Source organism: Littorina saxatilis, linkage group LG2, assembly GCF_037325665.1.
Source record: "Littorina saxatilis isolate snail1 linkage group LG2, US_GU_Lsax_2.0, whole genome shotgun sequence".
In the NCBI taxonomy this organism is placed as follows: domain Eukaryota; kingdom Metazoa; phylum Mollusca; class Gastropoda; order Littorinimorpha; family Littorinidae; genus Littorina; species Littorina saxatilis.
In genome coordinates, this window is record NC_090246.1 from 14,810,668 (window position 1) to 14,837,986 (window position 27,319).

At 41.5% G+C, this 27,319-nt stretch overlaps 2 protein-coding genes across 2 annotated transcripts in view; both read left to right on the forward strand.

Moving 5' to 3' along the window:
• Positions 1-24,613, forward strand: part of LOC138958276 (methylcytosine dioxygenase TET-like) — a 38,406-nt gene extending 13,793 nt beyond the window's left edge. The window contains exons 3-9 of the mRNA XM_070329385.1: positions 821-911; positions 1,697-1,790; positions 2,705-2,913; positions 3,736-3,880; positions 6,857-6,946; positions 8,746-8,883; positions 12,735-24,613. Of these exons, the coding sequence (XP_070185486.1) occupies positions 821-911; positions 1,697-1,790; positions 2,705-2,913; positions 3,736-3,880; positions 6,857-6,946; positions 8,746-8,883; positions 12,735-14,627 (2,660 nt within the window). The 3' untranslated portion in view covers positions 14,628-24,613. The remainder of the gene's footprint in view (positions 1-820; positions 912-1,696; positions 1,791-2,704; positions 2,914-3,735; positions 3,881-6,856; positions 6,947-8,745; positions 8,884-12,734) is intronic.
• A 395-nt stretch (positions 24,614-25,008) lies between these two features.
• The window catches only part of LOC138958281 (uncharacterized), a 37,079-nt gene continuing 34,768 nt past the window's right edge, over positions 25,009-27,319 (forward strand). The window contains exon 1 of the mRNA XM_070329391.1: positions 25,009-25,253. The gene's annotated coding sequence lies outside the window, so the exon portion shown is untranslated. The remainder of the gene's footprint in view (positions 25,254-27,319) is intronic.

Below are 27,319 nucleotides of genomic sequence, written 5' to 3' on the forward strand. Positions count from 1 at the left end.
CATTTGAGCATGTAGGCTTAACAATTAATTAATGACTTTGGTCATTAAAAATCTGAAAATTGTAATTAAAATTATTTTTTATAAAACGATCCAAAATTACTTTTATTTTATTCTGCATCATGCTCTGATTCCAAAAACATATAAATATGTTATATTCGGATTAAAAACAAGCTCTGAAAATAAAAAATAAAAAAATTATGATTAAAATTAAATTTCCGAAATCGTTTTAAAAACAATTTCATCTTATTCCTTGTCGGTTCCTGATTCCAAAAACATAGATATGATATGTTTGGATTAAAAACACGCTCAGAAAGTTAAAACGAAGAGAGGTACAGTAAAGCGTGCTATGCAGCACAGCGCAACCGCTACCGTGCTAAGCATGTACAGGCTCGTCACTTCCACTGCTTTTTGCACTAGCGGCGGACTACGGTCATTTTGAAAAAATGCAGTGCGTTCAGTTTCATTCTGTGAGTTCCACAGCTTGACTAAATGTAGTAATTTCGCCTTACGCGACTTGTTTTTTGATATTTTGGGCTGTCTTGAATGGAGGGTTTCAGTCCACTGTACATGGTAGTTGCTTGCAGTATGCATGCATCACTAAGATGATAATAATGAACTTAATGATCATGATTACAGAGATATATTTTATGAAATGATTTTGAAAAATGTGCGCAGGTTTTTAATTTTTTCTCGCACAAGTATGATGAGTATTGGAGGTGTGACTATGACTGATATCCAGTCTTATTAACCTGTAAGATTCTATTTTTTACCTGTCACCAAGGGATTAATATTATTCATTGTTCTGTGTATGTGTCACCAGATGAGTTCAACGAAAGCATAGAGGGGCCGTACTACACACAGTTGGGTGCCGCTAAAGATGTACCTGGGGTACGTCAGGTTATGGAAAAGAGGTTGGTATTTTTTTTGAGCCAGAAATATCCTGATACATGTGTGTACAACGTTTTAAGTTGCATGGCTGTTCTTGTTTGGTAGCATGTAATGTAGTCTTTTTACACCCCCCGGTATAGGGGTGTGTATAGGTTTCACTCGATGTGTTTGTGCGGTGTTTGTGTTCGCAAGTAGATCTCAAGAATGAACGGACCGATCGTCACCAAACTTGGTGAACAGGTTCTATACATTCCTGAGACGGTCCTTACAAAAATTGGGACCAGTCAAACACACGGTTACGGAGTTATTGCTGGATTAAGATTCTACAAGGACTTACATAGAGAAACACCCCCGTTGGTCAAAGGGAAATAACCATTCTCACTGCACCCATTCTCACTGCCACCAACTGAGAAGGTTATTTCCCTTTCACCAAGGTTTTTCCTTGAGGGAATTTCTTGTTTTTTAATGGAATTTAGAATTTTTTATTATCTCTTGTACTTTAAAAAAAAAAAAATATGTTTTAAAAAAAACATTAAAAAAAAACCAACAACACTTTGTTTATATGATTCTTAACTGTGAGGGCTTGTTATGCAAAGAAAGTCTGTTCAGGAAGAAGTGGTCATTTTGTTCATCTTTGTACGTCTAAATGGGTCTGTTGATTTGACTGGCCATCTTTATCTCCATCTCTTCCACGGGGGTAACCTCACAGGACTAAATGAAATCTGATCTGATCTGATCCCATCCGATCTGATCTGATCGTAGTGTTTGGCTGTCTCTAATGCTTGTTTGACTCGCACTGTGCTTTCAGAACTGGTTTGAGTGGCAATGCAATCAGGATTGAGAAGATACACTACACTGGGAAAGAAGGACGCAGCTCTGAGGGATGTCCAATCGCCAAATGGGTAAGGTTTACTTGTTTTATACGCATTACATTGATGTTTACTTCTGCACAGTAGATGATATTTTTTTGAATAACTGTCGGGTTTGTATGGGCGATGAAAGAGTGAATACCCTTGCTTTTCCTCTGACAAATAACTTCACACATGCTCCTGTCCATGTGTTTTCGACACACTCCTCGCAGTGATTGGACCCTCATATTTTTGTCCGAGTAAAATACAAGGGCATTCACTCTGTTACAACCCGTACAAACCCAAGTTATTTTCGGAATTTGTCTATTCAGAAGGATACATGCACAACCACCAAATGTGAGCTTCCAAGAAATACACCTTGTACTGTGTACATGGACCTAGTACCATGGCATTTTATTTATCTGATGAAATATCATATCCAGGTAGAGGATGCGTGAGGTGTTGATGTGGGAAATAATGCCAAACTGTCCAAATGTATCGGGTGAAATACATCCTAGCAGAGTATGCGCAAGTTGTTGAAAATATATCGCCCAAAGTTTAGGCCATGGTGAAATGTGAAGGAGACGGAAAGTAAAGGTGTCGCTGTTCACCTCCGGGACAACCTGTGTCTGGCCTGTCTGAAAACACTTCTGCGTGAGGGGCTTTGCTGCCAGCGCGGTGAAGATTAAGAGGGAACATTTTCTCTGCCCGCGATGTCTCTGAACTGTGTTGTTTTAATGCTAAACTTTGGGAGAGAGATGTCAGTTGTTTTCCCTGTTTGCCAGTTTGAAAGGCATTTAGAATGTTGTCATAATTTATTCTATGCTACTGTATGAATCTTTTCTTGGCGGAATTTGGTTTGTATTGTACTTGCATTTTCTTTTCTGTTTCCTTTATTGTGTCTGTGGCTGTTTTTTTTCAGTTTGGTTGTGTGTTTGACAAATTTCTCTACTAGAAATCGTTTTCAGATTATTCGGCGATCTGGCCCAGAAGAGAAGTACCTGTGTGTGGCTCGCAAGCGACCGGGTCACTTTTGTGACACTGCTTACATCATAGTGGTCATCGTGGCCTGGGAGGGAGTCGACAGTCAAGAGGCAGACTCTCTGTATGGATACCTCGTGTCCACTCTCACAAAAAACGGCTTTGAGACTGACCGCCGATGTGCAACCAATGAGAGGTCAGTATGGGAGATTTCATTGTCAGTGTTTGCTGTGATTTACTGCGTTTACAACACAGAGGTGTCGTTGATTGTGTGTTTGATCTCTGCTCAAGAAGAGTTGAGATTTTCCGTTTTCTGGGTCTGCTTAAAGTTTTTGTTACGGTCCTGTAATAACATTAAACTGAATGGTGATAAAGTTGTCAGTGTCTTTTGAATGTACAGAAAGTTAGCATGGGAACTTTGAAGGGGAAAACATGAACGTCGCTTGTGCATTTTAACGCTGATTCTTCTCTCAGGTGCCAGGAGAATGGTTCCACATAACTCTCACTGACTATATTACATGTTGTATGTATTTAGAGACCCCCCGCGGGTTAGGGGGAAGAATTTACCTGATGCTCCCCAGCATGTCGTAAGAGGCGACTAACGGATTCTGTTTCTCCTTTTACCCTTGTGAAGTGTTTCTTGTATAGAATATAGTAAATTTTTGTAAAGATTTTAGTCAAGCAGTATGTAAGAAATGTTAAGTCCTTTGTACTGTGAACTTGCATTCTCCCAGTAAGGTAATACATTGTACTACGTTGCAAGCCCCTGGAGCAAATTTTTGATTAGTGCTTTTGTGAACAAGAAACAATTGACAAGTGGCTCTATCCCATCTCCCCCCTTTCCCCGTTGTGATATAACCTTCGTGGTTTAAAACGACGTTAAACACCAAATAAAGAAAGAAAGAAAGATGTATTTAGAGCGCTAATTATTATACCTACCTTTGTTTCTCACAACTTTTTGTCAATCTACAAAATGTTATACGTTGTACTGAGACATTACTTGTCTTTTCCCCCACAGGAAAACGTGTGCCTGTCAGGGCGTGGACTTGATACGTCGCGGTGCCTCCTTCTCCTTTGGATGCTCGTGGAGTATGTACTTCAACGGCTGCAAGTTTGCACGCAGTCACATCGCACGCAAGTTCAAACTCAAGGACACGAGTGAGGTACTGTTGCCCAGTGTACATCAGTAGATGAATTCCGGAAATAACTCTGTCGGGTTTTATGGGGTGTGAAAGAGTGAATACTCTTGCTTTTGAAGCAAACATCCAGAAACAGATGGACTGGTAACGTTCCAGAATTCAGAATAAAACCCCAAGAATTGTAGGTTGTTCAACTTGTTGGAATGGTTCATTATTGGCATTATCTCACCTGCTTTTTGCAAGCGAGTTTCATCATCGATTTTGAAATCATTTTATTATTTGTATCATTAGTGTTTGTCTGTCTGTCTACTCAAAAGACCAATAGCAGGCATGAAAATTCTCTGTATTTTCCGTATTTTCCGTATTTTTGAAAAAAATAAACCGTATTTTTTTTTATTTTCCGTATTTGTCCGTGTTTTTTATTTTTTTTAATTTTTTTTTATATTTTTTTCCTAGTCATAGTTATATTAAAATAGTTTTGGGGCCATGTTTGAATCCAATTTTAAGGCTCAGATAGCCCCAGATTGCACCAAATTGCACCCTTGAAAAACAATTTTTCCGGGGGAGCATGCCCCCAGACCCCCCTAGAAGTCTTGGCGCTTCGCGCCTGCGAAACTTGGCGCTATGCGCCTGCGAAACTTGGCGCTACGCGCCTTCGAATTTTGTTTTCAGTATTTTTTTCTTTTTCAGTTTTCATGCCTGCAATAGGTCGACATACTAGTAAATGTAATGTTTTGTTTGGTCAATAATGAAACGTTCCAATTACCTACAATTCTTGTCCGGCACGGTTGGCCTAGTGGTAAGGCGTCCACCCCGTGATCGGGAGGTCGTGGGTTCGAACCCCGGCCGGGTCATACCTAAGACTTTAAAATTGGCAATCTAGTGGCTGCTCCGCCTGGCGTCTGGCATTATGGGGTTAGTGCTAGGACTGGTTGGTCCGGTGTCAGAATAATTTGACTGGGTGAGACATGAAGCCTGTGCTGCGAGTTCTGTCTTGTGTGTGGCGCACGTTATATGTCAAAGCAGCACCGCCCTGATATGGCCCCTTCGTGGTCGGCTGGGCGTTTAGCAAACAAACAAACAAACAAACCTACAATTCTTGTGTTTTGATTTTGAGGCAAGCTTTCTACATCTGCTCCTTGAACACGTGTTTCACACACACCCTTCACTAGTGACTGGCCTGTACTGTCACGTGTTTCACACACACCCTTCACTAGTGACTGGCATGTACTGTCACGTGTTTCACACACACCCTTCACTAGTGACTGGCATGTACTGTCACGTGTTTCACACACACCCTTCACTAGTGACTGGCCTGTACTGTCACGTGTTTCACACACACCCTTCACTAGTGACTGGCCTGTACTGTCACGTGTTTCACACACACCCTTCACTAGTGACTGGCCTGTACTGTCACGTGTTTCACACACACCCTTCACTAATGACTGGCCTGTACCGTCACATGTTTCACACACACCCTTCACTAGTGACTGGCCTGTACTGTCACGTGTTTCACACACACCCTTCACTAGTGACTGGCCTGTACTGTCACGTGTTTCACACACACCCTTCACTAGTGACTGGCCTGTACTGTCACGTGTTTCACACACACCCTTCACTAGTGACTGGCCTGTACTGTCTCGTGTTTCACACACACCCTTCACTAGTGACTGGCCTGTACTGTCACGTGTTTCACACACACCCTTCACTAGTGACTGGCCTGTACTGTCTCGTGTTTCACACACACCCTTCACTAGTGACTGGCCTGTACTGTCACGTGTTTCACACACACCCTTTACTAGTGACTGGCCTGTACTGTCACGTGTTTCACACACACCCTTCACTAGTGACTGGCCTGTACTGTCACGTGTTTCACACACACCCTTCACTAGTGACTGGCCTGTACTGTCACGTGTTTCACACACACCCTTCACTAGTGACTGGCCTGTACTGTCACGTGTTTCACACACACCCTTTACTAGTGACTGGCCTGTACTGTCACGTGTTTCACACACACCCTTCACTAGTGACTGGCCTGTACTGTCTCGTGTTTCACACACACCCTTCACTAGTGACTGGCCTGTACTGTCACGTGTTTCACACACACCCTTTACTAGTGACTGGCCTGTACTGTCACGTGTTTCACACACACCCTTCACTAGTGACTGGCCTGTACTGTCATGTGTTTCACAAACACCCTTCACTAGTGACTGGCCTGTACTGTCACGTGTTTCACACACACCCTTCACTAGTGACTGGCCTGTACTGTCACGTGGGAAAGTTTAACTCGCTCTTTCACATCCCATACACACCCAACAGAGTTATTTCCAAACATTGTCTATTTGTGTCAAATGTTCTGGTTTAATTGCTTTGAATAAGTGGTACAGCTTTCTGTATTGACAGGAACAGCTACTGAATGAACGAGAGTCCATCTAACGCAAACTGTAGCAGATATTCCCTTACTTTGAGCTGTGGCTGGATACAGTGGAACCCCTCTTATAAGACATACAGGGTCTCTAAAAAAAAGTACCCGATTTTATTTCAATACTACAGACAAGTCAGTAATTTTGTTGAAATCATTTTTGCGTGATATTCTTGTCAGTTCATAGAAGTTTTGTCCCCAGTTCACAGCTTTCAGTTGAGATCGTCAGTTTCTTCACACCACGTGATCAATGTAGCCACCCCGTTTTCCAATGACAGACTGCATTCTCATTGCCATATTGTTCATTACATTGGGGAATGTTTCCTGTGGGATGTTCTGGATTTCTCTCAGAATGTGGTGGGGCTCCATTCTGTTGGAACCACGGTGTTGTCATTCGGATTTCTTTGTCCCTTCTCTTAGTTTTTCCATTTTTGGTACTGATGTTTCAATGTCTTTTAGGGTACTTTTGTTTTAGACACCCTACATATAGAAAGAATCAACAATATATATTAAATTACATTCACAAAAATTATCAGCAAGATCTTTTTTTGACTTCCTCTCTTTATGCTTTTTCACAGGAGGAAAAAATTGAAGAGCATCTGCAGGAATTGGCAACTCAAGTGGGACCTGTGTACAAGGCTGCCGCTCCTGATGCCTACCGTAACCAGGTGTGTGCGTGTGTGTGTGTGTGTGCGCATGTGCGTGTGTGTGTATGCATGCATGTGTGAGTGTGTGTGTGTGTGTGTGTGTGTGTGAAGGATGTGTTGGGAAGAGAAAAGTGAAAGGAAATCATTGTTATTATTAATAATTTGCTTCTTTAACAAACTAAAATTAAAATGCATTATAAAGAAAACAGGAGACGAAAAGGTCAATAGAGAAAAAACACACCCAAAAAACAGCCAAAGACAGACGGAGAAAATGCAGACATGGGAACCCATACGATTTCACCGTATTTTGTACGCATGATTGTCTTGAATACGGTCAGTGGAAAAAAATACGACGAGAAAAATTCCTAGACTACTTTTCTTCACAAGCGCATTCCCGAAGGCGATCCAGTATTTTGACACATGATTACAGTTATTGTCAGTAAACATTGAAAGAAGCATTTGTTTTAAATAAAATGCAGTGGTAAACAGGGCCGGACTAGGCGAAGAGGAGGGGGGGGGGTTGCCAGTGGTGGCCCAGGGGGATATCCCCCCTGGCGGCAGGGGCGGATCAGTTCATTTTATGACTGGTTTTTTTCAAAAGTATATTGTGAAGATATGGGTGTGAAGGCGCGAAGCGCCGAGCCGACGGCGCGAAGCCCCTAGCTTGCTAGGGGGGTCCGGGGGCTTGCCCCCCCCGGAAAATTTTGAAAAAAATGGTGCAAAATGGTGCAATCTGGTGCATTCTGAGGATGATCATTACCAGTTTCAGGCAGCAGATTTTGTCACTGATTAATACCCCAAAAATTGAAACTCAATGTAAAATAAAGAAATGCATACCTCATTCAATATTTTTATTTTTTGGCTGGGGGGGGGGTCCGGAAACCCTAGAGCCCACCCCCCACCCCCCTCGTTGTGGGGGTCAGGGGGCGAAGCCCCCTGAAGCTGACGGGTAGGTCATATTCTGAGATAAGAAAATGGTCGCTCCTTGCATAAAACGGCATAAAATAAGCAATAATAAAAAAAAAATTAAATAAGTAAGGTACATGTTTAGGCTAGGGGGGGGGGGGGGGGGTTGCGCAACCCCCATAACCCCCCCGGTAGTCCGGCCCTGGTAAACATAATTAACAGTGCGAAGGACGCGTGTGAAGCATGTTGCAATCATGGATGTTCAAATGCTGTGTGGAGTACGCTCATTTTTCTGAAAATACACCAAGTTTGAGAATACTCCAAGTGCAAAGCAAGGGTTCCCAAGTCTGAAAATGAGATGAATTTTTGGGTGACTTTATTTGGATTAGATCAACACTGGAATTCAAAATACCATACAATATTTGTTTGCACTTTTTCAGCTAGAGTAATGTCTTGCTTTAAGAGAAGTGTGAGAAAATGAGGTCTTAAAAAGGAGGGAGTCTTAAAATGATGGTAAATGTACAGAGGTTATGAACTGACTATCTGAGAAAACAGGATCTTGACAGGGAGAGAGTCTTATAATGAGGGGTCTTAAAAGGGATGTTTAGAATATAGTCAATGTTTGTAAAGATTTTAGTCAAGCAGTATGTAAGAAATGTTAAGTCCTTTGTACTGGAAACTTGCATTCTCCCAGTAAGGTCATATATTGTACTACGTTGCAAGCCCCTGGAGCAAATTTTTGATTAGTGCTTTTGTGAACAAGAAACAATTGACAAGTGGCTCTATCCCATCTCCCCCTTCCCCCGTCGCGATATAACCTTCGTGGTTGAAAACGACGTTAAACACCAAATAAAGAAAGAAAGAAAAGGGATGTTCCACTGTATTTTGTGCTTATGTTCACGTTTACGTTGCAGATCAAGTTTGAGGAGCAGGCAGGTATGTGCAGACTTGGCAACGAGAAGGGAAAGCCTTTCTCTGGTGTCACCGCCTGTGTGGACTTTTGCGCCCACTCTCACAAGGATTTTCACAACATGCAGAATGGAAGCACTGTGGTAAGGGGGAAAAAAAATTAAAATAAAGTTAAGTGATGGTTCAAGTAACATGTTGAACTAGAATGAATACCCGCTTCGCCGGGTACTGGGAAGAAGTAGAGCCGAATGAAGTAGAGGGGAAGAAGTAGAGGAATACCCGGCTTTGCCGGGATGAAAGCGTTGTGGACAGTGACCTTCTAAAAATAGTAACGGGAATATCCGGCTTCGCCGGGATGAAAGCGTTGTGGACAGTGACCTTCTAAAAATAGTAACGGGAATATGGATTGACGCCACACGAAGGAAGGGAGATAAACGCAAAACACTGGAGAAGATAAGGAAGAGTTACTGGGAATGGATCTGGGAAGATGAACAGAAAAACTAAAATCGGTTCAGCGCTGCGCGCTGAGAGCACGTGTTGAAAATTCTCATCGACCAGGTTGTGTCCGGGGTCTACCTGAATATGCCCACCAAATTTGAAGCAGATCCATCGAGAACTTTGGCCGTGCATCGTGAACACACACACACACACACACACACACACACACACACACACACACACACACACACACACACACACACACACACACCACACACACACACACACACACACACACACACACACACACACACACACACACACACACACAGACAGACAGACAGACAGACAGCCAGCCAGCCAGACAGACAGACACAATTAAGTCGTATATATATATGGAAGAAAATAGAAAAAGTAGGTAGGTTAACAACTTTTTTGACTCACATGCGAAGCAAAAGTGAGTCTATGTACTCACCCGAGTCGTCCGTCCGTCCGTCCGTCCGTCCGTCCGGACGTCCGGACGTCTGTCCGGAAAACTTTAACGTTGGATATTTCTTGGACACTATTCAGTCTATCAGTACCAAATTTGGCAAGATGGTGTATGATGACAAGGCCCCAAAAAACATACATAGCATCTTGACCTTGCTTCAAGGTCAAGGTCGCAGGGGCCATACATGTTGTCTAAAAAACAGCTATTTTTCACATTTTTCCCATTTTCTCTGAAGTTTTTGAGATTGAATACCTCACCTACATATGATATATAGGGCAAAATAGGCCCCATCTTTTAATACCAGTTTGGTTTACCTTGCTTCAAGGTCAAGGTCACAGGAGCTCTTCAAAGTTGGATTGTATACATATTTTGAAGTGACCTTGACCCTGAACTATGGAAGATAACTGTTTCAAACTTAAAAATTATGTGGGGCACATGTTATGCTTTCATCATGAGACACATTTGGTCACATATGATCAAGGTCAAGGTCACTTTGACCCTTATGAAATGTGACCAAAATAAGGTAGTGAACCACTAAAAGTGACCATATCTCATGGTAGAAAGAGCCAATAAGCACCATTGTACTTCCTATGTCTTGAATTAACAGCTTTGTGTTGCATGACCTTGGATGACCTTGACCGTGGGTCAAGGTCACATGTATTTTGGTAGGAAAAATGTGTAAAGCAGTTCTTAGTGTATGATGTCATTGCTAGGTTTAGTTACCCTAAAGGTCGAGGTCAAGCATGTGAGTCGTATGGGCTTTGCCCTTCTTGTTTTATAAGTGCTCAAGTCTGTGGCCAGTTCAGTCTCTTTCTCTGGTAGCGTATGTGTCTGATTTATTTGTTTTTAAGAAATGTTTGTTCATGGAAAAAAAGTTTAGGGTTGGCAGGAAAAATTATGTTATGTCAGGTAACAGGAACCACACCATATTTTGCTTTACGCCTGAGAATTATCAATTCATACCTGCTGTTGATGTTGTATCCAACTGGTCAGCAGTGCTACACCTAGTGGTGTAGAAAGTACAGTCAGGCAGCACTGTGGGGCGGGGAGATAGCTCAGTTGGTAGCGGCGCTGGCTTTGAAACCAGATGTCGCTATCGGTGTGGGTTCGACCCCCACGCAGGAACCACACCATATTTTGCTTTACGCCTGAGAATTATCAATTCATACCTGCTGTTGATGTTGTATCCAACTGGTCAGCAGTGCTACACCTAGTGGTGTAGAAAGTACAGTCAGGCAGCACTGTGGGGCGGGGAGATAGCTCAGTTGGTAGCGGCGCTGGCTTTGAAACCAGATGTCGCTATCGGTGTGGGTTCGACCCCCACGTTTGGCAAGAGATTTACATAGGTGGGATTCTGCCGGTATATGCCGGAAAATTTGGATTCGATTAAGTTATGGCCTTTTTGTTTTCTCTCTCTTTTTTTGTGTTTTTGGTTCAGGATTTATGACATTTTTCAGTCCCGGATTTATTCCCTAGAGTCAATAATCTGCTCCACCAGTCTAACCAAACACGGAAAAGTAATAAAGCTGGAGATCAAAATAATTATGAAGCAAGGGAGACAATTCATCTAACCATTAGAAAGGTGTATCTGCACTATTAAAGTGCACTTTATTTGACCCCTTTCCTCTAACACCAACCCTCTCCCCACCTCCTCTTCACCTTCTCACTCATTGTCTCGCTTGTGTCTGCTGAGCGGGTTTCTGGACAATTTGTCAGATAAGTTTGACCACTGGGTCGAACATCAGTGAGCGTAACGTTTTGTTTTGTCATAAATTAAACGTTCCAGTAACATACCCAGACCTGTTTACCAGTACGATTTGGGCGTATTTTGTACGCCAAATTATTATCGGTACGCAAATACGCGACATACGCACAAAATACGCCAAAGAAAAAGTCTAGAATACGTTTTCCGGTGTTGGTGTGCTGAACAAGGTTTCCACAGCTGAAGACTCGCTGTCATGGTTATCTCCCTTCGACCGAAACCGGTATCAGTTGTACCATGGAAAATGTTATTGAGGCTCATGGAAAGTCATGGAAAAGTCATGGAATTTTGTTTCTAAAAACCAGTGGGGACCCTGATTATCCCACGAACGCTATACTGTAATCAACTTGAGAAATGTTCATGCCGATAATACATGGTAAAGAAGGAATCTTTGTGCCCTAACTCGGGCTACAGTTGGGTATGGAAGTTCACGAAAAAATGGGAACATACTAACTAAAATACGGTGGGTGCCGACCAATTCTTCGATTTTTGATCAAACGCCACCCAGGACCGATATTGTTAGGGTAGAATTTACGAGACTACAGCAGTTATGTTCGCGCAATTAGACGACGTCGCAATGTGTTTACGTCAATGCATGTGACGTCATCTCCTCCATTCTGCATTTGTCTCGCGTGCATGGCGTGTATGTGTTTGCGTGTTTATGTGCACAAGCATGGGTTTGTGTGTGTGTGGGTGTATGCGTGTGTATATGTTTGTGTGTGCGTAGTTATGTGGATGTGAGTGTGTGTTAGTGTGTGTATGTGAGTGTTTGTGTGTGTGTTTGTGTGAAAGAGAGAGATAGAGAAGGAGAACAGCAGCATGTGTGTGTGTGTGCGTGAGTGACCTCTCTCGCTGCCTTACTATCTTTGTGTCAGTGTTTGTGTGTCTCTTTCTCTGTCTTTGTCTTTCTGTCTCTGTCTGTCTGTCTCGCTCACTCTCTCTCTCACACACACACACACACACACACACATACTCACACACACACACACACACACATATGCGCACACACAGACATATACGCATGCATACACACGCACACACACACACATACACACCAACAACCTCATCATCATCATCATCATCATCATCATCATTGTCAACATCATTATCATCATCAACAAAATATATAGTGGTTAGTGATAGCAATGCATTCTTGCTAGAAACAGCTTCAGAATGTAACTGTTCGTGACAACAGAGAGAGAGAGAGAGAGGCGATTTGTCCTTCGCTGGGGGTGGCACTGCATTTCTACTTAAATTGTTAATAAGAACAATATCAAACAATGACGGTGTGTTGTTTGCTTCAGGTGGTGACTCTCACAAAACACAGGGGATGGTCGAGGCCGGAAGACGAACAGCTTCACGTCCTTCCCCTCTACGTCATGGACAACACGGACGAGGGCGGCTCCATCGACGGACAGATGAAGAAGGTGCAGTCAGGTGCCCTGGAGATTCTCCACAAATACTCCCTTCAGGCTCGCATGAGGGCCACTCCTTTGAAGAAGCCTAAACGTGGAGCCAAAAAGGACAGCCCTGCCAAAAGTAGCGCCGGAACAAGTACTACTCCAGGAGGGGGGAGTACTTCTGTTCCTGGCACTCCCACCCCACCCACGACGCCCACCAAGGAAAGAGACATGTCTTTCCTGCACTCTCAGGATTCCAGCCAGTCTCAAGACGGCTCTCTCTCAGGAAGCAGCGACTCAGCAATGCAGACTCCTGAGAAGAGATTCGACGGCTCCAACTGTTCCTTTGAGGACAGGGAGAACTCGCAGACTTCTGACGACTTCATGTCACAGAGCTTCGGGCCTTCAGAGATGTACGAGAAAGTGTGGGAGTATTATTACACCCACGGAACGTTTCCGCCTCAGTCGTACATGGAACAATGGGCCGCAGCTCAGAAGCAAGCCATGATGAACCCGCAGAACAACGGTGCTAACATGAACCAAGGCAGCAACATGAACAAACATCATCAGCCATCGTCGCAACAAAATCCTCCTCAGGCAGCAACGGATTTTTCACAAACTCATTTACCCCCTGGCGCACAACATCAAAGCAACCCACCCAATTTCACCCCAGGAATAAAAACGGAGGCAGCAAATTCATCTGACTTTGATCAGGAAATCATCAATCTCACCCACAAACGGGATCACAGCGATTCTATCAGCAGCAGTCCCTCGCTCTCCAGGCCCGGGGGAGAGGGCAGCAGTTCAAGGTCATCTGAAGGTCGCAACCCCTCAAGGCCACTGTCTGTGAATGCCGATGGCAGCAGGCCGGCAGGTGCCAGATATGCCTCCCCCCTCGACTTGCTGACGGAGGCTGCAGCTTCCATGGAGGCAAGCATGATGTCTCCCACCTGCCCCCCTGGCTATGCCAGTACCCCTCTCAACTCTCGCCCCTCCTCTCGGTCGTCCATACCTCCCCATCCCTCGTCCAGCCCCGACCTCTTGTCCCCCACTCTGCCGCGCCCACATTCCAGCCCTGGTGTTCAACACAGCCAGTCCTACCCAGGCAGCCCCTTTGTCAGCCCCAAGCCTAACTGTGATGGTACCCCCTCGTGCAAAGAAACCCCCACACACAGCAAGCCTGTGATGCCGCAGCGACATCCCAACGGCTCGTTCGTGACCCCCACCCTGGGTCAAGGTCCTGAGGAGCCGACCTTCACCATGATCGACCCGACGGTGGTACGCTGCGAGTGGCAGGACAACACCCAGAACTTCCACGACCCGGGTATCGGGGGCGTGGCCATCGCTCTCTCCCACGGCGCGGTGCTCTTCGAGGTGGCCAAGCGGGAACTGCACGCCACCACCGCCCTGAAGAACCCCAACCGCTACCAGCCCACACGCATCAGTCTCGTGTTCTACCAGCACAAGAATTTGAACTTTTTCCACCATGGCTACTACGAATATGAGCGCAAACTGGCCACGCAGCGCAAGCAGCGCATCGAGAAACTGATGGAGGAAGGAGCCACAGCGGAAGAGGCGGAGAAAGCGGTGAAGCCGGGCCGGAAGCGGAAGAAGAAGGAGGCGGAAGGGGAGGAGGAAGAGGAGAAGATCGACTTTGCAAAAACGTCGGCTGCCCAGTACAGGTACATGTGGGACACCACGGTTCGGCACGGTATGACACTGACCACTGATTCTATCATCACGCGATGGATTGACCCTCAGCCGATGGTGACTGGACCGTACCAGCGCTGGGTGTGATTACGTCCTCTCTGAGCACCGATTCTATCATCACAGGATAGATTGACCCCCAGCCTATAGTCGCTGGGTGTGATGAAGTGGTCTCTGACACAGGTCACTGGGCCCAACCACTACCAACGCTGGGTTTGAAGTTGTCCTCTCTGATCAACGATTCCATCATCACACAATGGATTGACCCTGTGGGCAGTACCACTACCTGCTGTGGAAGTGATGAGGTCCTCTCAGATTGAGAACCAGCCATCAGCCACTGCGCGTCCTGAGTCATGGGTGTGGTCACTCCAGGGGATGTCACAGGTTTTCTTGTGAATTCAAGTTTCTCTGGAGATCTAGCCATGAATTGTTGCACTTTGTGAGTGGTTGATGGTGATACAGTGTGTCAAGTTTCTCTGGAGAATCTGCCATCAGTCACACCTTGTATCGCTGGATTAATGGAAACGCAGAAAAAGCAGAAGAAGTATTGCCGGATTTAAGGATAGGGCCTCAATCCATTTGGCTTCAAAGTTGCTCCTGAGCTGTGGTAACCAGTCACCTTGCTTGGTGAATAATGGATATATGGCTGACTTCCAGTGGTTGTCTTTTTGAAAGTGTGTCCAAGCTTGTTATTAGAACCTGACTCTGCTCCTGATTCTGATAATGAATATGGTCATGTGAGTTTGAACTATGTATAATTACTCAAAACTGGTTGGCTGGTCATGGGAGTTTCTTATTGACGGAACTGGATGTGACTGGGAAAGCTGCACGCGAGACACACAGTGTCTCCACACTGTCACAGTATCAGAGCACACTTGTGCAGGAAGACCACGAGAGACTGGTTACACCGGATATGAAATGATACCTACACAAACTTTGATAAGCGCAAATCTTGTCACGTTGAGGCTTCGTGGTGAAGCAGTGAACTGTGTGCATAAGTGACTGATGCTACCATTTTCTTGGCCTAGACTGACTTTTGAAAGCTTTTGTATTGGTTCCCTAATCTGTTCTGACTTCAGTCCAATGTGAGCTCTTTAACCTTCGCCAGTGGTCGTGGGTCCGTGTGGACCCAGAAGGGTGTTTAATTGCAAATATCTCAATCTAGTTGGAATTTTTTAATGAGCTTTTAAGAATGCCTCAGGCACCTTAAAAAGCTCTTATGTCCTAAAATTTCAGCGAGAAGTAATTGAAAAAAAAGGTCAAATTTAGGCTACAAACATCGTGGGGCTGTGCGGACCCATGTTTCTCAAAGAAGGAAAAGCGTGCATCTTTGAGAGGCATGGGTCCGCACGGCCCCACGATGTCTTCCGTGTGTAGTCGATAACCCGGACTGGCGAAGGTCAAGCAAGGCTTAGCTGGTGAAGTTGACAACGTGGTTACCCTCACATTTCAGTGTATTTTGATAGTGTTTTACTCTCTCATCATTGTCATATATATTATATGCTTATTTTAGTATCAAAATCTCCCAGGTATGTAACCGAGTGTCCTTTCTTTCTTTGTCAACACATTGACAAATGTGACCCTCCACCACGGAATGAGTCACATGTCACCTTTGCATGATTTTCATATTTTTACATTCTCCCAAAGAGTTTGTTATGCTCTATCCAGTGGTGAAAACCGTTTTAGAAAAGAGCGAAAAATGTTTGAGTTATAAGCCTGTGACTAAGGTGACCCTCACACTGTTACCAGACCCCCCCCGAACTTACATTAAGCCTAGCGCAGAACCGCGCGAGGTGACACGCGACTCATTCCGTGGTGGAGGGTCACAAATTACCTTGCTCAGAATTCACTCTTTAAGTTTTACTAAGTTTTTTGTTGTGAATGTAGTTGCAGCTAGTTTGTATGTCTAATTGTTTGTGTGTACTATCGAACTCTACACATTTTGAAAAATTCAATAACAAGTGGATAGTAGTTAGAAAGTACTTAAAGTAAACTTTAAATGAGGTATAAATTTGTTTGAATATATTAATGTTACTCAGTTCTGAAGAAAACATAATCTTCCTTTAGTAATAAAAACTGGTGTTTTTCTGCAATGTCAGTTTGAGTTTGTAATAATTGTAGCTGGTTTTTCTCTTGAGTATTGTGAATGTTATTTAGTCTCTCAGTGATTATGCATATATATTGAAGTCTAATCCAAATGGAGCAAGTTATGACACAATAGAGGTAAGAGAACTAGTTTGAAAAGAATTCATTTTCCTGAACTTTTAATACCAAACACACACTTTGAATTATTTATATGAATGTATTTGTGCATGCATAATTGATCTCAGGAAGTCAATTTCTCTTATTTAATAAAGGTATTAAAACCTTAAATGCATAAGTTATTATATTTTGATTACACTGGCATATTGTTTACCAACTTTCCCCCAGTTTAGGTCCTTTTTGATAATCTGGGACTTTTTCGGTTTAGTTTTACTGCTTGCCAAAAAGAGGAAGATAATGCAATTTACGTTTGTATGGTTCTAAGTTAATTAATTTTATCTTGCCACATCTATGTCTGACCTCATTCATTCATGATTTGGAATCAAAAGAAGAGTGCTTTTAAAGGTGCCCTTCCCATGGACACAATCATATTCACTATCACAGAACTGTCCAGGCTTTCAGTTCACATGGAATAAAAGCATCCCAGGCCTGAAATTGGCGAGTATTTTACTCGCCATGGCGAGTAGAATGATGTAACTGGCGAGTAGAAATGTTCATCTACTCGCCAAATGCCAGTAAAGTTGCTGAAACAAATTGCTGGTTTGGCTAGTAAAGTTTGCTCTCTGGCTAGTAAATTTTCAGGATCACTTAAAGGCGAGTACACCATTTGTTGGACTTTCAGGGCTGCATCCTTTCACTTAGACAAATACCAACAATCAATTGTGTGGCTGCATTCTTTGCAGAGTGGGACTGTTTTTCGGGATACATTTATTAGATTGACGTAGGTGTGACTTGCAAAATAAATTGAACGAAAAACTCCCACTCTGCACAGGACAGCACCCAGGCTGATCATTTTGGCCTTGTGTTTAAGGTGAAGAATGCTCTTGTTCCATGTAAAACCCAGAACACATATGATGGTGAACATGACCGCTTTCAGTGAAGAAGGAATGTATTTCTGACTGTTTTCAGCAGTTAGTGCGTCCTGTAGATTTATGAAATTAAAAAAAGCTATGTTTCCACATACTTGATTAAGCTGGATTGTATTGGTGTTGTACAGTACTAATTATTATTATTAAGTACAGGTTCAGTTGTATCAGTGCATATCAACATATGTGATACGAAGGACTCTTATGTTTTAACCAGTTGTATTTATTTGTTTGCCAATATGATATCAGTAATTTGAGTGAATTTGCATGAAAGTTTTAGTTGACATTGGTTTCTGAAAGATTTGTTATTAGCATTTTACTTTAAACAGTTGATCACTCATAATTGCCCAAAGTGTAACTGTAACTCTTTAATGTTGCCAGATAAGTTTTTTTCAAAAGAAATACCAAAAAGTCTATTCTGATAAGTAAAGGCAAACTGGAAGCTCTGAACCATGGTCTTGTAAGTAGCTAGTAATTCTTAGGCAACAAAACATGCTTGCATGAATGTGATGTATTTTAGCATCATTGCTTTGAACATATTTTTCGTAGAGGTGATCCTAATTCAAAACAGATTGACTGCTGAAGTTTCAAAATTAAGATTCAAAAGAGAAGAATGGGTAGGTCGACATACTAGTACTGAATGTTTTGCTGTGTCTGATTGAACGTTCCAGTAACTAACCTTTCTAGTTTTGGGATTAAGGATGATGCTAGTTAACAAGTTTTGGTTTGATACTTTGAAAAAGAAGGATGGCAGTGCAAGGTTGTATAATTATGATGAGAACCGTTATGCCTCACAGTCACAGTTGCATCAAAAATATATTATCATCATGCAGATTAAAAGATACAGCAATTTATCTATCAATTTTATTATTTTTATGATGGTAAATGCGGACTGCAATTTTTATGTTTGTTAATGAAGCTTGAGTACATGCATCAGGTACATGTACCAGCAAAGAAGACTGAAGCCTATGGCTTTCTCTTTCATCAAATGTTGATCTCGTGTTATAATGCTAGCAAACATCTCTGGGAAATACCGATATAACATCTCTTGAGAATCCTGCTTGAACTTTTTCAACAGTATGGAACCATTCAAGCGTAGCAGAAAGCACAATCTTATTCTAGTTTCTTCTGAAATTAATGCTGCTTCTAATGTTTTTTCCAGTAAAATGGAAAGGGGGAATTAAAGGGATGTTTTTGGAGAGGGGCTGCTTTTTCTAAATTGATGGGTTTACAAAGGGCCAATTGGTATCTGTTTGTGTTGTCTATCGATCCTACGGAGACTTCCTGAAAAAATTTTAAGCTAACTTTAAAATCTGGCAACACAGAGTACCATACTTTCTTTCCCCCATTTCTCAGAGAGAATGTATGCACTGAATCATTGTCTCTTCCTTCAATAGACAAATTGCAAAAATAACTCTGTCGGGTTTGTATGGGTTGTGGGAGAGTGACCTTTTCTTGCAAAACCTCGTACAAACACTTGAGGGGGCAATCACTAGCGAGGGGTCGAGGGGCCAATCACTAGCCAGGGGTCAGTCAGAAACATGAGGAAACAAGCACGTGTTTCCTTCACACCCCTCGCTAGTGATTGGCCCCTCCAATATTAAGCTGAGGTTTTGCAAGAAAAGGTAACTCTTCCTCAACCCATACGAACCCGACGGAGTTATTTCTGAAAAATCGTCTATTGTAGCTTCACTCACCGAAGTTAGCGCTCTAATCTGTGATTTGAGGGATGGCACAGGAACGAACAACATAACAATCAACAGGAAGAAGAGTGATGTTATTGTTGTACAAGATAGAAGTGACAAATGGTGACTGTAACATCAAGAGTGAATAAAGCAGGATAGGAGACAATAAATCAACCATCAGCACTTTGACTTTGATCTCTTTTCATGTGGCACGTTTCTTGCCTCAAACTTCTCTCTTATGAATTACCTGGTTCCTACCTATATTCTGTTGTTTTGGTTTCTTCTCGCTTCACTCTGCTGTTGTGTTAATCTTTCGACAGTCATTCTTGTATTGATTATTTGTCATTCACTCTTCCGTTGACTCAGTCTGGTTAAGTTTGACTTTTTATTACACAAGTTCTCATCTTCTCTGTTCCTTCCAGTCATTGTTTGAAGATTGCTTGTACTTTCATTGATTTTCACTAGCAAAGAACCGGGTTTTGTATTGTATACATTTGAGCAAAATCTTTTTCACCTGAGGAATAGGGCAGTCCTTTTACGTTTACCTTTTTGTTGTTATTTATTTCAGTTTCTGTGCATTAATTTTCCAGCCTTTATTTCCTGTACACTGTACACAAGAGTGTATTTATTTTCAGTGTAATTTTATTTAAATGTTAATTGAATTTATTTAATGTGAGAAGTGTCTGTAGATATGCAGCATGTCTATTTATTGCACTTGCTTTTGAGTTTAAATATGAACAACTTTTCCTGTGTGTGTAGGTATTACTGGAACATGCATATATATATATGTGTAATCAGCACAGACTATGTGTAATACATGTATTAATATATCCACAAGTTAACAATTTTATTGTTGTATGCACTGCCTACTTATGTTTTCAGGTACAACATGTATACGTGCATGTAAAACACTCCCAGACCACATTTTGTTTTGGAGAACATTTAATTCTTTTTTTTTTTTTAAACTTGTCTACCTGTTGAGGAAAATGTGAACGTACATGAGACTGTGCCAAAAGGTGACGTTTTCATGTCAGTATGTCCCAAATGACATCACCAGTACATTTTTCATTCTATCTAATCTGTTTTCGTTCTATTTTTTCTAATAACATGCGTTAACAATTGATTGCCAACTGGAATGGAAGAGCACAAAAAGTGTAACTTGATATGTAGTTTCTTTAGAGGGAAAAACATCTTCCACTTTCATGTCAGTGTGTCCCATGCAACATACATTTGCCAAACAGCTATTGCAAGTAGATTATTTGTTAGTGGTATAGAAAATACTGATCAACAATTAAAGTCAGTTTTCACATTCATTTTCTACCTATTTCTTATTTGTTTATTCTGTTGGCAATGGTGAAATGTCAGCAATCGTGTGTCATTCGGGACAGTAGACATGACACCTGACCTTTTGGCACAGTCTCACATAGCTTGTTTGCGAACCAGGTGAACTCTTCAAAATGAATTTTCCTGAATGCAGGAGCTAGCATTTTATATGAACCGAAGAGAAATCAAATGGTATTTACTTAATTTTTCTGTTACACTGATTCAATTATGAAGCATGTTTTGTTGTCTGGGAACTTTTATTTTAGTAGTCTCGGAAATGGCCAAAATTCAGTTAACATTGTTACCCTTGATAGGCAACATATCCTTGAATAATTACGTAAGCTTCTGACATATGAAAGAACAATTGAAGAAAATTTGCATCGAATGCAAGCATGTACCGGGTACATACATGTATAAGCATTATTAATTTTACAGTCACAAAAGAGAACTAGTAAAAAGAGAAAGCTTAGGACTGTTGTGGGGATGCTTGTTAGTTTGCCATTCATACACAAAATGTTGCCAGAGCAAAACAGAAGCACCCCCCGCGGGTTAGGGGGAAGAATTTACCCGATGCTCCCCAGCATGTCGTAAGAGGCGACAAACGGGTTCTGTTTCTCTTTTTACCCTTCTTAAGTGGTTCTTGTATAGAATATAGTCAATTTTTGTAAAGATTTTAGTCAAGCAGTATGTAAGAAATGTTAAGTCCTTTGTACTGGAAACTTGCATTCTCCCAGTAAGGTAATACATTGTACTACGTTGCAAGCCCCTGGAGCAAATTTTTGATTAGTGCTTTTGTGAACAAGAAACAATTGACAAGTGGCTCTATCCCATCACCCCCCCTTTCCCCGTCGCGATATAACCTTCGTGGTTGAAAACGACGTTAAACACCAAATAAAGAAAAAATAAAGCAAAACAGGAGAACAATTTTTCTTACAGAATACAGTCTTACAACTCTTTCTCTTTGGGTGATATAAAATGCTCCCTCCCATTTTTGGAAGCATTAATTTTGGCAGAAATGGTAAATTAGGTATACCTGATGAGTTGAGAGATCAGAGATCGCTCTATTGCATGTTTTATATGCCAGTAGGAATTTAGTGTATCAAACTTGCAGAGGAGCATGCAGTATTCTGGGCTGCTCGCTGTATATTTGCAAGCACATTTTTTCTTTCCTGCAGAACGCTCAAATGAATGGTTCATAATGATACAAAGTGAACCCATTTCATGATCATTTTGGGAAAAGTCATAAGTTCACTGATGGTCGCTCATATGTTATAACAGAGAAGGGGACGTAATATAGAGGGGGTTGGTATATCTAATTGTCCTTGGAAAATTCCCTTGAGAAAATTTGGGCTGCAATCCCTGGGCAAAGGGTGCTGCAACAGAATTGCCAGAAATAAATCCCTTTCTGAATGTGGGGGTCAAACTCGGGCAATAGCACCGTCAGGTTTCAAAGCCTCGCAGTGCCGCTACCGCTGGAACTATGTCCCCGACTTAGTTCTAATTTTGGACTTTTAATAGTGTTGAATATAATTGATATTCTCAGGTAGAAGATAAGAAAATGAAGCTTGGGGAGCCACTGTCCTGGGGTTGAGTTCATGTTATGTTGAATATTTAGTGTGACTGTAATTGTGTTAAAGATGTATTCAAAGGCAGCATTTGCAGTTGTGAGGATATCAAGTCTAACATACTGGTTAACACCTTCGCAGTAGTGGGTTGACCTTCCACCAAGAGTTGAGCATCATAATTTGTTGCCTGGGTTATCAGTGCTGCTTACATGTTCATTTTTGTTAGTGCCTTGAGGCTCTAGGTATAGTGCATTTTGAACTTTTTGTTCTATGCGATATGTTTTTGGTGTGTTTGTGTGTGTTGTGGTCATTTGTCTGTTGAACAAGAAATAGCACTGCCATACAGAATTTGATAATTGCAATCTGGATATTCCTTTTTTTCCTCGATTGCAAATGTTTATGTTCACTTTTAATACCAAATATTTTTATTTTGCGACTACTGGCTGCATCATGCCGGCAGAGAATACTACAAGTTTACTGATTTTATTTTGATTTGGTTAGTTCCTTTCTTTTGTTTGCTATCTTACCTCACTCCCGCTCTTTTTCTTCAAATTGTGTAGGTGGAGAAGCTAGTAGGGTTCTTTTTTTCTTTTATCTTCTTTTTTCATTTTATCTTTTTTGTTAAAGTTTTCAAAGTATGAGAGCAAAAGCTTTTCTGTGAATTTGTGTGACGTTTTTGTTTTTTACCTTAAGCCATACGTTATATTTTGTAAGAAAAGGAAAGAAAACTTGAATAGATTATTATTTTGTCTTCAGTTTAGATGATTTCCTCTTTATTTTTATTTTTATGTTTTACAAACAGATGTTCTTTATTTTTATTTTGATGTTTTACAAACAGATGTTGGCTGTGTTAATCTGCTTTTAAATGTTTACTTCCGTGTCAATTGTACAGATGTAAATTGTAATAGATGTGATACTGTAGATTTAAATCTGTCGGAAAAGAATGTTCATGAACAATTTTATCTCTTTAAGAAAACTTGGACTGATAGTTTGTTTTCATTCTTTTGCCTGATTTTAACAAATGTGTCTATTTTATGCAGAGCTTGCTGCTGATATCAGTATGTGTATCAGTTAGAATTGTACAAAGTTTCATGTTTTACTCTATGTCACCTTTTTGCTTTTTGGTACATGTTGCATGCTTTCTTTCATCAAGAACTCGGTAGAGTTAATTGTATTTTAACTAGTCCCCCCGCGGGTTAGGGGGAAGAATTTACCCGATGCTCCCCAGCATGTCGTAAGAGGCGACTAACGGATTCTGTTTCTCTTTTTACCCTTGTTAAGTGTTTCTTGTATAGAATATAGTCAAATGTTTGTAAAGATTTTAGTCAGGCAGTATGTAAGAAATGTTAAGTCCTTTGTACTGGAAACTTGCATTCTCCCAGTAAGGTAATACATTGTACTATGTTGCAAGCCCCTGGAGCAATTTTTTGCTTAGTGCTTTTGTGAACAAGAAACAATTAACAAGTGGCTCTATCCCATCTCCCCCCCTTTCCCCGTCGCGATATAACCTTCGTGGTTGAAAACGACGTTAAACACCAAATAAAGAAAGAAAGAATTTTAACTAGTGCTGTCTTCTTTTGATTTCAAGTTGAAAAGACAATTTGCAAGCCAGAATTGTAATTGAATAATAGGTTTTATTTCAGACATGTTGATGTGCATGCTAGGAGAGAGATTGTGCTATATATATAAGAAGCATTATAATTGTAATTGTTTGGATTTGTCACGTTTACATACACTGCACACCTGCACACAACGTTTCTTATTTTTTGTTTGAACTGTATTCAGGGAAGTGCTTGTGTATTGCTTTTACATGTGCTATTTTTTGTTGTTATGTATTATGTTAAGTATGCGGCCTTTTTATGCAGTGTTTGAATTGTTAATATGTATATGTTTCTGCGTCAGCTAACGGCTTGTACTGATTTCAGTAAATGTCTGGTATTCATATTCTTAAAAAGAAAACACATGTATGTGTGTCTGTTCACTCACACATCCATCCCACAGTGACTTTATGCGTATGTGTCTGTACGTGGATGGACTAACACTTCTTTCTTCTATCAGAGTTTTGTTTTTGTATTGTGATACTTTGTCTTTTGAGTGTTGATGTAATTTGTTGCAGAAATTCTGTATTTGCTTCCAGGAGGAAATCATTTTGGGCACTTAAATTATTAAGATGTTGTATAGGCAGAATAATTTATCAGAGGAGGCGCAGCATAAACTTGCCTGTGTATTGCATGATAACCGTACAACATCAGCTTCTCTTTTAACCTGCATTTGTAAGCAGAGTTCATTAGGATTGCTAAAATTGGAGAACATGTTTGTCGTATTTAATCATTTGTATAAGAAGAGAATTTGATTAAATGTTTTGTACATTTCAGCATATTTTGTGTGTTTGAATTTTTTTTTAAGTAGGAAATGTACTTAAAGTGGTGTGTGTGTGTGTGTATGTTATCTCTGTGTTCATATGCAAACACCAACACGCTGCCCTTAACAATCTACTTGGATATGTTTTACACTGTTCAGTTATTCTGAAAACATAACCTACAACATGTATACAAGCATAAATATATTCCTTCATACAGTTATGAGGATTATATCAATGCCAGACATCTGGATGACTTGTCCCACAAGTGCAGCGTAACTTACAGATACAGATACAGATAATTAAAATTAATGAAAAACTAAACAACGTTGATGTATCTGATCTCAAACATGAACAAACAAAGCACACACACACACACACACACACATAATCATAAACACACCCTCAGCCTCACACACACACGGACACAAATTGATCCAAGGGAGACTACCGCTTTAAAAACTAAGAAGCCTCAAGAGGAAGGAGCTCTCGTGTGAAAGAGGGCACGCGGTACACTCTCGCCGACGTTTTCGAGCCAGTGCTCTATTTGCTTCCGTTGGGGTCGCAAACATCAGCGCCCTGTCGTCTGCGCGATTCGAATGAATCCCACACGGTGAACACAGACTATCACAGCTTTTGGCTTAGAGTACAAGCAGGTAAGATTTATTTCTTATTTAATGAATGGATAGAACAGTCGAGTCAGGTTCTTTGAGTTTGACTGAACTGATTTTGCTAATTGTACGAATTACGATCACGATGCATGTCTAGACTACAGGCTTGCAGATCTGTGTTTAGCTGTGATTAGCTTATGCATTTTTTTTCGTGAACTATAGCCGTTTATTTGCACATTGGCAAGCCCTTCCCACGAAACTCGATTTGAAAACCGATCAGCTGATACCCAGGTGAAGATCTGTGTGCAGGCAGTCTCAAACTCTTTCTCACTCTCATTGATCATAGTTGCACTTGCAGTCAGTGACTGATTCAGTTTTCGATGTCTGTGTTCCAATAAAAAGACTTAATCAAAGAGAACATGCTTTTTTTATGCAGGCACAAACGTTAAAACTTGTTACTATAACAGTATAAGTATAATAATAACGCAACTTTCTTAACTGGGAACATGTGATGTATTTCCCTCCTGAGAATTGGAAATTGGGGCATCATGGTTCTAAAGATTTACACCCGTAGTTTATCACTTTATGTAGAGTAATACTATTAGTATTACTAACTAATAGCTGAGATACATACTTTAGGTGTCACACTAACTTACTGACTGAGATTTTGATTTTGTTGACGGAAATGTCACACAGGGTTTATACAACAGGAAACGATATAATTATTATATATAGGTTCATATATAATCATAGGAAGCACCTGTTACTAATTAGACTTGAATGATCACTTTCAAACCAATTAAATTCCCCCTCGTGTCACATACCATACATATGAGCCCCTCCCCCACTTTCTTTTTTTGAATCGGTGCACCTATGTAATAGAACTTGGCAAGTACCGGAATCACATGCATTCCGTCAAGGGTTTTATTCTTTAAATATTATCCAGCCACTTTCCTGTAGATGCTATCTAGTGGTAGTACATGTACTGCATTGGAAGTGCACCACTTGTGCGGGGCCCCATGACCTCTATTTGAGGAACATGCTTTTCTTATGCAGTCTCCCTATACATACATACCTCCATGTGAGGTTTTTCAACACATTTACACTAACTTAGGGCGGGGATGTAGCTCAGTCGGTAGCGCGCTGGATTTGTATCCAGTTGGCCGCTGTCAGCGTGAGTTCGTCCCCACGTTCGGCGAGAGATTTATTTCTCAGAGTCAACTTTGTGTGCAGACTCTCCTCGGTGTCCGAACACCCCCGTGTGTACACGCAAGCACAAGACCAAGTGAGCACGAAAAAGATCCTGTAATCCATGTCAGAGTTCGGTGGGTTATAGAAACACGAAAATACCCAGCATGCTTCCTCCGAAAGCGGCGTATGGCTGTCTAAATGGTGGGGTAAAAACGGTCATACACGTAAAAGCCGTAGAAGATTCAGCCCATGAACAAACAAACACTAACTTAAAGTCTCGTATCATAATGTTCACTCATCTTTCAGTATGTGAAGTCACTTTCAGTTTTGCAGGCCTGTATATATATATATGATATAACTAGATGAATACCCGCTTTGCCGGGTACGGCTGCGTCGGGAAGAAGTCGAGCTGAATACCCGGCCGTGCCGGGGACGCACCGCACGGAGGAAGGGAGATAAACGCGGCTGAAAACACTGGAGAAGATAAGGAAGAGTTACTGGGAATGGATCCAGAGAAAACCCAAAATCGGTTCAGCGCTGAGAGCACGTGTTGAAATATCTCATCGATGAGGTTGTGTCCGGGGTGTAACTGAATACGGTCTCCAAATTTGAAAAACATCCACCGAGAACTTTGGCCGTGCATCGCGTACACACACACACACAGACAGACACAAGTCGTATATATATATAGATTCTTCAGAATTTCTTTCATAACTTATCTTCTGTGGTTTCATGCTTCTACTTCTAGTTCTACCTGCTCACAATTTAAGAGAAAGATTTATTCTTTGCTGTTCTGAAAGTGAAACACTTGTGGTTCCTTCTTCCTGTTTCACTTTCAGTGTAACAACTCCTGAGCTAAGGATGTTTTGAAGGTTTCAGTTTCAGCCTTTTGTTTTTAAAGTTTGAAGAACTTTCAAAAT